The following is a 12,397-nucleotide window of genomic DNA, read 5'->3' as shown; positions in this document are numbered from 1 at the left end:
TCCTTCAGGATTGGGGCGTCACCAGGGGTGGAGTTCTAGCAGGAGCTCCTTTGCATATTAGGCCACACACCCCTGATGTAGCCAATCCTCCAAGACTTTACAAAAAAGAGCCTTGTAAGCTCTTGGAGGATTGGCTACATCAGGGGTGTGTGGCCTAATATGCAAAGGAGCTCCTGCTAGAATTCCACCCTGGGGCATCACACTTCCAATGGCCAACTGCAATCTGTCTGCCATATTCTAGACTAGACGGGGTTTTCAAAGGGAGCCCTATGTAGAATGCAATGCCCAAATCAAGTGGAGATAGAGCCAGGCCACATCTATTAGGGGCAAGATCATTTTGATCCAAAAAGGGAATGAAACTTGCTAACCAGCAGTAACTAGTAAATAATTGTTAGTATGTACTCTTAGGTAACCAAAATAGCTAGTGACATGAACTATAAATAATAATAATAAGCCAACTTTAACTGATTTAGTTTAACTTTAAACCTCCTCTGATGAGATCTAGGTCTGCTAAGGTATATTTATTTACACATTAATAAAAATCTTCACAAGTACAAAAGTATTTAAAAATTACAATGATAATGGTGCTTTGATCCCCCACCTCTAAGGAAGACTGTGAACAGTCCATTCAGGGGAAATGACTTATTCTCAGGCTGATAGCTATGAGGGGGCCTGTGGGGGCACAGCCCTCTGACAGCTAGACAGGGGCTCCTAACCAACCTCCAGTGCCTTGGCTGCATCCTTCTCCATTCTGCCGTAGTCATACACAGTTGCTTCTGCTTGCTTAGGGGCCGAAAGAATTCTCTGACCCCTCAGCAAGCAGAAACAACAGGGCACTTTCCGAGCCCAGCACTGAAAGTTAAGCTCCCTGTTGCTTCTGCTTGCTTAGGGGCTGGAAGAAATCTCTGACCCCCCCAGCAAGCAGAAACAGCGGGGCACTTTCAGCGCCCAGGAATGAAAGTTAAGCTCCATGTTGGGCTGACGTTGGGCTAGAGGGCGCCTGCAAGAAGAGGCCGTTCTGGCCCTCCAGTGGGGTGGCGGGGGTAGGGGCAGATGGGTCCATTGCAGACAGGGCAGGGTAGGGTAGGCTGGCGCACACAAGTGGAGGTCCCAGCTGTAGTCCGGGGCTGGGGATCAGTGGAGAGGTGATGTTCGCCTGCAGGGGTTTTCTGGCCCGGTCTCAATGGCCACCCGAGGGAGGGTGGGAGCTGCACTTGGGCAGCCTCGGCTTGCCCTCCGACAGGAAGAAATCTGAATTGGAGGTCTTGTAGCCCCAGAGGTCAGTTGCAACTTGGTGGCGCCTTCTACCACCCCCCCCCCCCTTGTCCCGCCGGGCTTGCCTAGCTGGATCATGCTACAGGTAAGGGCAGGAGACCTTGCGGCACGTATCTAAACCTCTGAGTGGCTCCCCACCAGAGCTACTGGAAGAGGGGTGGAAAGGGAACACCTTGGGGCAGCTGTGGGGAGGGGGGAGGCTGCATGGCAGCGAGCTGGCAGCTTTCCTCCTCAGCGGTGGTAGGAGAGAAGGCCATGGAGGTTGGGGCCACTATGTGCCCCCTAAAAAAATCAGGGCCCCCCAATTCTTCAAATCCTGGCTACAGGGCTGCTTATTCTGCAATAAACAACAAACTCTTGAAAGCAGCACTTTCTATTTTTCTAAGACAAAATCTCCCTTTGGACATAAGCCATAATTATGGGGTGGGGGTGGGGAGACTAGCTTGCAAAACCCATTCCACAATTGTGTCCTTCTGTAACACTAATAAAAAGGAAGGTACACAGGAAATCTTTCTTAGAAACTATAAAAAAATGATGGGGGGGGGAGAAATTGTATAATTTTTTTAATGAAACACAATATTTTGTTACTTATATATTTCAGAACTTTAATTGTAATACAAACCTGACAGATATCCACTCATTCCTTTATCAAGGCTATTAAATTTCTGCCGGTATTTTAATCTGGAAGCCTGAGGGACCGCCCACTCAGAAGATTTTGTCTTTGGTGAATTCCCCGTTAGTGACGCGGTAGAAGAAGAATTTGAACTGCAACAGGAACCGTTCAAAAGATAACCCGTTTAGGATAACGTAAAAATGCCAGTCAGATTTGAAAAATCCTCTGTTCTTACAGTTTTAAACAGATCATAATTTCTACACAAATAAATGGTTTTCGTTTTTTCCCAATTACTAATGACGTTATATGTACTTTTGTAAGAAGCAAGTTAAACTGTGAAAATCTCCAAAACAAGCATTTCTGTTGAAAAGGATTAAGCCCGTGATTGTGATATGGCAGTTTTATACCTGAAAGTCCATACCTACTAGATGCTAAATCTATCAGAGACTGTGTCTTCTGGATATTGGCGCCACCAAAACTTCCTGTCATGGGACTGTGCGAAATAGAATGAGGCAAAGCTAAAACAAACAAAAGTAGATAAATGAGTTTAGGGTCACTACATGAATTCCGTTAACTGATTTAAAACCTTTTGATTAGTTTGAAAGGTTAGGGCCGGTATGGTATAGTATCTAAAAGTACTGGACTAGTATTGGGGAGATCCAGGTTCAAATCCCCACTTGTGTACTGGGTAACCTGGGGCAGTCAGAAACCCTCCACCTCACCTACCTCACAGGGTTGTTTGTTGAGAGGATAGCCGCCCTGAGGGCGGGGATATAAATTTGATAAAATAAATAAAACGGAGGAGAGAAGAATCATGTAAGCTGCTTTACTGCAGCAAAACCAACAATGAAACACCACCCAGCAGCCATCTAGGGAGTAGCTGAACACTTTTTGTGGCTTGGGTCTTGAAACTGGGAGACAGAACAGCATCTTCTGTGGAGCACAGACTGGTGTGGGAGGGAAGGGAGCCTTCTGGTGGAAAAAACCCAACAATTCTGCCTTAGCCAGGGCTTTTTTTTTTTTAGTAGCAGGAACTCCTTTGCTTATTAGGTCACACCTCCTGATGTAGCCAATCCTCCAAGAGCTTGCAGGAGGTCCTGTAATAAGAGCCCTGTAAGCTCTGGAATTGGCCATGTTCAGTTGAAGATATTGGCACTTGGAGGAGCTACCAATCCATCCTTTTTTCTGAGGCGGGGGTGATATTTTATCTATTTTGAAAATTTATAGTCCGCCCTTTCCTGTAATGGGTGGATCGCAACATGATAAAACAATTAAGACCAGCAATAAAACAATTAAACCAGTTAAAACAATTAAACCATTAGATCAAGATTAATTTAAGGCGGCATGGATTCAATAGCAGCTGGCATGAACTTTGAAGGCAGATGTTGCTATACTCACTTGCAGAGTATGACACAGGCAATGGCTGAAGGAGGCTGGATATTCCATTTGGCAATGAGGTGGTGCTGGCGGAAGGCATGAGGGGGGCAGAAACAACCAAGGGTGGGATAGATGTCATCGAAGGAAAAGATATGGGAGCCAGAGGTGCCGCTGTGGGGACAGATGCTGGCATAGAGAGATTCGGCATGCTGCCCATGCCTAGAAAAGGAACCCCAGAGTTACCATTTATCAATGATGCACTCAACGTCTGGAAAACCCGGGATTCATGCTTCAAGTTAGTTGTACAAACTAATTTTAGATGACAGCTCTGTGCCCACACAGGACTTCACACCTACTGAAGCACTATTTCTATAGCTAGTTTTCCTCCAAATATTTTAGAATGTTATAATATTGTAGGTATAGATTTCAGGGGAGAAAAAAAAAGACAGAAACAAGTAATATAAAGGATATCCTATACACACTTATTCTGGAAGACAGCCCCACTGAACTAAGATTTTTTCCCCCCTGAGCAGACAAGCACAGAATTGGCTGAAAGCAGGGGTGGAATTCTAGCAGGAGCTCCTTTGCATATTACAAGGCTCTTTTTTGTAAGCTCTTAGAGGAATGGCTACATCAGGGGTGCGTGGCCTAATATGCAAAGGAGCTCCTGCTAGAATTCTATCCCTGGCTGAAAGTATGCTTCCTAAAAAACTCACAGATGTCATTAACATCATTTCTTGTTTTTAAAAACTGAAACAATTTAATTAACATTCGTCTGAGCAATGTTTAAAACCGTGGTCAGTTTCTGCTATTTTGCAATGAGCTGCCATAAGTTTGTGAAAGCATCAGAAAATTTCTGGATCTCCTCTCAAAGCGCCATTGTGCAGCTAGACAGCTACCAAGCACATTTTCTTCCAACTACTTTGACATGTTCTGCCCTCACTGTTCTGCACCTGTTCAACCCAAGTCTTCTTCCTCCTTCTGCTGTTTCCGGAGGGAACATTTGTTAACGGACATAAAAAGATGCCAGGAATACCAGCACAGATTATGTCATCCAGGCGGCATGCAAGACCCAAGCAAGAGAATTTCTGCAGGCTAGCCGCACTTTCCATGGTTCAGCTGATTCAGGGTTGGCTCCAAAAGAGGAACGACTTGCCTCCAATCTTCCCTGCTGCTCCGACTTTCAAGTACAGTTGAGAGCCAGTTTGGTGCAGTGGTTAAGTGTGCAGGCTCTTATCTGGGAGAACCAGGTTTGATTCCCCACTTCTCCACTTGCACCTGCTGGAATGGCCTTGGGTCAGCCATAGCTCCGGCAGAGGTTGTCCTTGAAAGGGCAGCTGCTGTGAGAGCCCTCTCCAGCCCCACCCACCTCACAGGGTGTCTGTTGTGGGGGAGGAAAGGAAAGGAGATTGTGAGCCGCTCTGAGACTCTTCGGAGTGGAGGGCGGGATATAAATCCAATATCTTCATCTACCTCTCAGGGTGTCTGTTGTGGGGGAGGAAGGGAAAGGAGATGGTGAGCCGCTCTGAGACTCTTCGGAGTGGAGGGCGGGATATAAATCCAATATCTTCATCTACCTCTCAGGGTGTCTGTTGTGGGGGAGGAAGGTAAAGGAGATTGTGAGCCGCTCTGAGACTCTTCAGAGTGGAGGGCGGGATATAAATCCAATATCTTCATCTACCTCTCAGGGTGTCTGTTGTGGGGGAGGAAGGGAAAGGAGATGGTGAGCCGCTCTGAGACTCTTCGGAGTGGAGGGCGGGATATAAATCCAATATCTTCATCTACCTCTCAGGGTGTCTGTTGTGGGGGAGGAAGGTAAAGGAGATTGTGAGCCGCTCTGAGACTCTTCGGAGTGGAGGGCGGGATATAAATCCAATATCTTCATCTACCTCTCAGGGTGTCTGTTGTGGGGGAGGAAGGGAAAGGAGATGGTGAGCCGCTCTGAGACTCTTCGGAGTGGAGGGCAGGATATAAATCCAATATCTTCTTCATCTTCTTAAAGATCTATTTTTTTATTTTTTATTTTATTTTATTTTATTTTATTTATATCCCACCCTCCCCGCCGAAGCAGGCTCAGTCCATCTATAGCAGGGGTGGCCAAACTGTGGCTCAGGAGCCACATGTGGCTCTTTCACAAATATTGTGTGGCTCTTGAAATCCCCACCACCCTGTCAGCTGGCTTGACGAAGGCATTTCTCTCTTTAAATCACTTCTCCAAGCCAAGCCAGCCAGTAGCTTGGAGAATGCATTTAAAGTTGCTTTCTTTCCACCTCTCCTTTCCTCCTCCCATCTATTTGCCTGCCTGCCTTGCAGCTCTCAAACATCTGATGTTCATGTCTTGCGGCTCTCAAACATCTGATGTTTATTGTATGTGGCTCTTACATTTACCAACTTTGGCCACCCTTGATCTATAGCATGGATTTAACCCTAAAGCCACCAGTACTCTGTTTGAGACTATTTGCAAGATAGCTTCCAGACACAAGTGCTTTCTTCTGTATGAAAAAGCAGCAGGAAACTGAGCCGGGTTGGCTAGACTGCCTGGTATGGTTGAGAAAACAGGCTGTTAACATCGTTACGTGAACAGGGCTGAGAGTTTAAATGTCTATTTTTGAGGCCATTAAAGGCTCAGGACAATCTTTTATCAGCTTTTCTTCCTACACTCAACTGTGGTACAAAAAAAGTCAAAATGATCTTTAGCTATATTATTATTGTTGTTGTCGTCATCAGATTTTTTTTTGTAGGCAATAAGAGAAACAAACACTGTGATGTATTGGTTACCAATATTTAGGAAAACCTTTTTAGAATCATAATTTTTAATACATTACAAGAAAGGTCCATTCTCACATTACAATATTGCAAGAAAGGTCCCTTCTCAATGAGCACCCAGATACACGCTCACATCATCAGTAAATTTCCTCAGGAGCAGCCCTTCCTATTTCTTTCAGGGTTATCAACCTCACTGTTGTCAGGGCGTTATTTGTAGCAGGAGCTCCTTTGCATATTAGGCCACACACCCCTTGATGTAGCCAATCCTCCAAGAGCTTCCAGTAGGTCCTGTACGAAGAGCCCTGTAAGCTATTGGAGGATTGGCTATATCAGGGGGATGAGGCCTAATATGCAAAGGAGTTCCTGCTATTAAAAAAAGGCCCTGGTTGTTGTTATTATTAATTAGACTGTTAGCCCTCCCTCTCCTGCATTGTAAGGCTCATGGTGGGTTATGGCATTTAAAATACAATTAACAGTAAAAATTCAATCCACTGATTAACTTACAAAACTTTAAATGTCCGCAATTTCTCAGAAAGATGCCACAGTAATAGGCTGGATAAGGAAAAGGTCCATGTTGACAACCCATCGCTTACCCTCGACCATACGCCTGGTGGAACATCTCTGTCATACAAGGCCTGCAGAACTGTTTCACGTCTCACAGGGTCCTGGTCTCATTTGACAGAGAGTTCCACTAGGTCTGACTGAGGATATCCAGATGGCTTTCTGGCTGGGGATCACCAGCAAGTTGGAGTCAGCTGAGTGTAATGCTCCTGGAGGGATGTGTCTTTTTTCACATGTCCTTAAGAACCTTCTTGTGTTAACCAGGGCATGTTTTGTAGCAGGAACCCCTTAGCATATTAGGCCACACACCCCTGATGTAGCCAATTCTCCTGGAGCTTACAGTAGGCCCTGTAAGAAGAGCCCTGTAAGTTCTTGGAGGATTGGCTACATCATGGGGGTGAGGCCGAATATGCAAAGGAGTTCCTGCTACAAAAACATGCCCTGGATAACTCTGAAGTGGGGCAAGGGCTTCCAAACCAGGGGATCCCTTGCCCCCAACTGGAGATTGGTAACCTTATCAAGTACCAACCTTGCTTAGCTACCAAGATCTGATGAGATCTGACTGTACAGGGCTTTTTTTTGTATCAGGAACTCCTTTGCATATTAGGCCACACACCCTTGATGTAACCAATCCTCCTAGAGCTTACAGTAGGCCCTATACTAAGAGCCCTGTAAGCTCTTGGAGAATTGGCTACATCATGGAGGTGTGGCCTAATATGCAAAGAAGTTCCTGCTACAAAAAAAGCTCTAGTATTAACTATCCCATTTTTGCATTTATTCAGCTCCATTAATTGTGAGGGGGGAGGGGAGGGAGAGAGAGCCTCCAAACCACACATTTATTAAATATCCATGATTACCAAAGCGAGCAGACATCAAGGGAGAGAACACGGGAGGTTGCTTCATGATAGGAGGGAGAATCACAGGCAGGGGTTGGCCTTGGAGTCTTAGCTTGATGAGCTTCATCGCAATGGAGAATTCCTGTTGATCCATCCTCCCATCCTTGTTCAGGTCTGAAAGAGCCCTTTAAACAAAAAAACATGCACATTGATTCAGACACTTTGCATTTGTATGCACTCTCTGAGGCAGTGGACCGTTACATGTGTTTTGGAGAGAGCTCCCCAGCTTCCCCCACAAACCCAACGACTCTTTCGGTGAGCAGTGACTAAAAAAAAAAAATCTAATAAATAAATAAACCTCAAACAGATATAAGAGAAGCCATGTTGGATCGGGCCAGTGGCCCATCTAGTCCAACACTCTGTGTCACACGGTGGCCAAAAAACCCCAAGTGCCATCAGGAGGTCCTTCAGTGGGGCCAGGACGTTAGAAGCCCTCCCACTGTTGCCCCTCCCAAGCACACAGAATACAGAGCATCACTGCCCCAGACAGAGAGTTCCAATGATAAGCTGTGGCTAATAGCCACTGATGGACCTCTGCTCCATATGCTTATCCAATCCCCTCTTGAAGCTGGCTGTGCTTGTAGCCGCCACCACCTCCTGTGGCAGTGAATTCCATGTGCTGATCACCCTTTTGGTGAAGAAGTACTTCCTTTTAACCGTTCTAACCCGACTGCTCAGCAATTTTATTGAGTGCCCACAAGATCATCTTCTTTAGCCCCATATAGGCCTCGTGCAAACATACATTCTGCAACTATGCAATAGATTTGAAGGGGACTGTACCACTCTGACTCCACCTTGCGTTCGTATATCAGGACTTTATACTGACCCAGCATATGCAGAGCCCCATACATGCAAGCCCCATCCAGACAATCTGTACACCTTGACTCCCATACAGCTCCGCAGAGTAATTTTACAAGGTGACTGAAAGACTCAAAGGAGCTGGTGTTGGAAAAGCTCTGCCTGAGATCCTAGGTCACCGCTGTCAGTAGGACTATACCACATGGATCAATGAGACAATTCTGTGTGAGGAAGTTTTCTATGATTTATGTGATCACACCCCTTAAGTTAGTGCAGAAGAACCAGGGCTTTTTTTGTAGAAGGAACTCCTTTGCATATTAGGCCACACCCTTCTTATGTAGCCAATCCTCCAAGAGCTTAGAGGGCTCATACGGTAGTACAGGGCCTACTGTAAGCTCCAGGAGGATTGGCTACATAAGAAGGGTGTGGCCTAATATTAGGCTTGCCAATCCCCAGGTCCCAGTGGGGGTTCTTCTGCTTTCCCAGGCTCCTTCCCGCCCCCAGTCAGCTGGCCGGCGGGGAGGGAAGCCCCGCCCCTAGATGACCATGTGCCTTTCCACCTCTGGAGGCTTCAGTCTCCGATTGAAAGGCTTCCTCTTGGGATGGTGTGTCTGTGTTACTTTGAAGAAGTTGGCAGCAACTCATGAGTAGAGAGGCCAATCCCTCACTTCAGAGTTGCCAGAAACGGGGGGGGAGGGGAGGGGGAGGGAAATGTCTGCTGAGCACTTCATTATTCCCTATGTGGAGATCAATTCTCATAGGGTATAATGGGGAATTGATCTGGAGGTTTTGTGGGCTCTGGGGGAGCTGTTTTTTGAGGTAGAGGCACCAAATTTTCAGTATAGTATCTAGTGCTTCTCCCCAAAGTACCCCCCAAGTTTCAAAACGATTGGACCAGGGGGTCCAATTCTATGAGCCCCAAAAGAAGGTGCCCCTATCCTTCATTATTTCCTATGGAAGGAAGACATTTAAAAAGGTGTGCTTTCCCTTTAAATGTGATGGCCAGAACTCCCTTGGAGTTCAATTATGCTCGTCACACCCTTGTTCCTGGCTCCGCCTCCAAAGTCTCCTGGCTCCACCCCCAAAGTCCCCAGATATTTCTTGAATTGGACTTGGCAACCCTACCTAATATGCAAAGGAGTTCCTGCTACAAAAAAAAAGCTCTGAGAAGAACCATAAAAAGTAGTGACTCCTGCAATTCTGAAGTAGCACTGTCCCATCTGAACCTTCCATCTCATGGAACCGAGGACTCCGCCACAGCAGAAAAAGGAGTTCATCGTACCTAAAAGGCCCATGATATGCTACTGCAAACCGGTGACAGAGATGTCATGGAAGAAGAGGAGGATGTACAAACCAGAGAACTTTCATCTTGCAGCCCATGAACCAGCCACCATCCAAAACAAGCCACTCAGCGATGCACACAATATGGCTGCCATGAGAGACCAGAGACATCAGAGTCCTCTAATCCTAATCCTCTACCCCAGGGGTGCCAAATTAGGCCCCAGGAGGCCGCTTATCAGCCCCCTGAGCAACTGGCTGTCATCTGCTTCCTTCTCTCTCTCTCTTGCTTCCTTTTGCATCACATTTTGCTTTGTAAGGCTTGCTCAACTGCACAGGAGCTACAGAGCAAAACCTCTATTTTCTCCATTGGTTGAGACTCCTCCCTTGGAGAGGAAGGGTGGAGGAATAGCTTGCTTTGCCAGGTTCTCTCAATTGCACAGCACAGCCACTGAACCAAGCCTCTCTTTTTTCTATTGGCTGAGGCTCCCCGTCCCCTGGGGAAGGAAAGAAAGAGCCAGAATTTCCTTTGCCCAGTTCCTTGGATCCCATGGGAGAAATACAAAGAAAGCACCTTTAAGACCAATGAGTGCTAACGTTTTAAACATGTTTTAAGGTTTTTTTAAAAGAAATATTTGTGTTTGTGTCCTTTATAAAGTTTATATCTCTACTATCTTATCTTAAATAGGTACACACATGGCCAGGCCCAACATGGCTGGGCCTAACAAGGTCTCATTTATCTCAGATCCAGCCCTCATAACAAATGAATTCGACATCCCTGTCTCTACCCCATGCTACAGCACTAGCCCATGAATTGCTAATGACAGAACATAATTTGGAAAGAGGGCCAAAGCCCTTGGTCTGAGTCTACAAAAATGGTGACCAACACCAGGGGTGGAATTCTAGCAGGAGCTCCTTTGCATATTAGGCCACATCCCTCTGATGTGGCCAATCCTTCAAGAGCTTACCAAAAAGAGCCTTGTAAGCTCTTGGGAGGATTGGCTACATCAGAGGGGTGTGGCCTAATATGCAAAGGAGCTCCTACTAGAATTCCACCTCTGACCAACACTATTAAAAAGCAGGGCTCCAGGTATAACTTACATTTTTAAGGATTCTTCTCAGTCTGCAGGATACTGCAGCTGGGTCCCTGGAGTCACCTGACATCTTTACCTCACGCAGCAGCTTGCGTCCCACAGCACATCCATCCCGGGGGCGTGGGTGTTTCTCTGAGGTGTTTCTCTGTTTAGATGTTGTGATCTCTCTCTTTTCCCCCAGAGGCCATCTTGTTCTCTTCTCTCGCCTTCTCAGTCGATCATGGCCTGCTAACACTTCCTCTTTGCAGGGACAGATCTAGAAGCTGTTTGCTTTTGCGTCACACCGGAAAGTCACAGCTCCCCCCAGATTTATCGCTATGGCGCAAAACGTTATGGGACACACCTATTATGGCCAAACTCTCTGACAATGTATAATTTTTTTATTTCTCAAAAATTTCCATCCAATTTTGAGGTAATTTGGTCCCCCATAATAGAATATTTATCAAAATGTTGTGATATTCCCAATTTGATTGACATACTCTGTTTATGGTAAAACTTACCAGATTTTGAATTCCTTAGACTATAGACCAAGGGTGGCCAAACTGTGGTTTGGGAGCCAAATATGGCTCTTTCGTACATATTGTGTGGCTCTTGAAGCCCCTACCACCTTGTCAGCCAGCCTGGAGAATGCATTTAAAGTTAAGGTTGCTTTCTTTCCACCTCTCCCTCCCTCCTCCCATTTTCCTTCCTTCTTGCCTGCCTGCTCTCAAACATCCGATGTTCATGTCTTACGGCTCTCAAACCCCAGACTTTTTTTTTATGTGGCTCTTATGTTAAGCAAGCTTGGCCACCCCTGGCTATAAACTCTTGAGGCAAAATGTTTGAAACAACTGTGATCTAAACATTAAAATTACATGTATATGTATAAAACAGACACATATTAGTTAAAATGCTGTATTTCTATTACTGTCTATTAATTTATAATACTGTTGCACTGTACTGTATTATTTTATTTTGCTATGTTTATGTTGTGAAAATGCAATAAATTGTTGATTTAAAAAGAAGAAACTGTTTGCTTTCTACTGAGGCTCTGCAAGAACAAAGTCAAGAAACCCTTTCTATGGTTATTCTTCCTTTCCATTTAAGGAAGCCTGGGCCATTCTCAACAGTTCCCCAGCAGAGGTGTCCCTCGGCCTCAACTGAATCTCATCCAATTAAGCTCTCCTAGAGAAACCCCCCTCAAACTGAGTTCTTCCTTCTGTTTCAGCGAAACGCTCAGGCAGAACTGGGCCCAGGCTGCATTGACAATGTTGTCTCCAGACGAAATGAAGGCCAAAACAAACTGCACAGTTTCTCCTAAGAATGTTCTTACCCATAACTAAAAAAACCCAGCTCCAGCAAACACTATACTCAGGGCTTTTTCTGTAGCAGGAACTCCTTGGCATATTAGGCCACATACCCCTGACGTAGCCAATCATTATGCGGCTTACAGTAGGCCCTGTACTGAGAGCCCTGTAAGCTCTTGGAGGACTGGGTACATCACGGATGTGTGGCCTAATATGCAAAGGAATTCTTGCTACAAAAAACACCCTGGTTGTACTCAGTTGAAAAACCACAGGCACATGAGTATTCCGTGCTTCCTCAGGAGAAATATCCCTTTCCCAAGAAGAGTACCTTGGGTAACAGGTAAGTGTTCCACAGGTATCTCAACCATGTCACAACAAAACCTCTACATACCAGAAAATACTTCTACAAATGCCTCATGCACATGAACCTTCCAGAGAAGAGATTGCAAGCAT

General features: G+C 45.7%; 1 protein-coding gene across 1 annotated transcript in view; it reads right to left on the bottom strand.

Moving 5' to 3' along the window:
• The window catches only part of LOC132566388 (intersectin-2-like), a 143,998-nt gene that overhangs the window by 92,569 nt on the left and 39,032 nt on the right, over window positions 1–12,397 (bottom strand). The window contains 4 exon segments of the mRNA XM_060231383.1: window positions 1,898–2,040; window positions 2,310–2,406; window positions 3,287–3,484; window positions 7,450–7,613. Coding sequence (XP_060087366.1) covers window positions 1,898–2,040; window positions 2,310–2,406; window positions 3,287–3,484; window positions 7,450–7,613 — 602 coding nt within the window.

Source organism: Heteronotia binoei, chromosome 1 (assembly GCF_032191835.1).
Source record: "Heteronotia binoei isolate CCM8104 ecotype False Entrance Well chromosome 1, APGP_CSIRO_Hbin_v1, whole genome shotgun sequence".
Taxonomy (NCBI): Eukaryota; Metazoa; Chordata; class Lepidosauria; order Squamata; family Gekkonidae; genus Heteronotia; species Heteronotia binoei.
The sequence above is the reverse complement of the archived record's forward strand: the minus strand, read 5'-3'. Positions and strand labels throughout refer to the sequence as shown.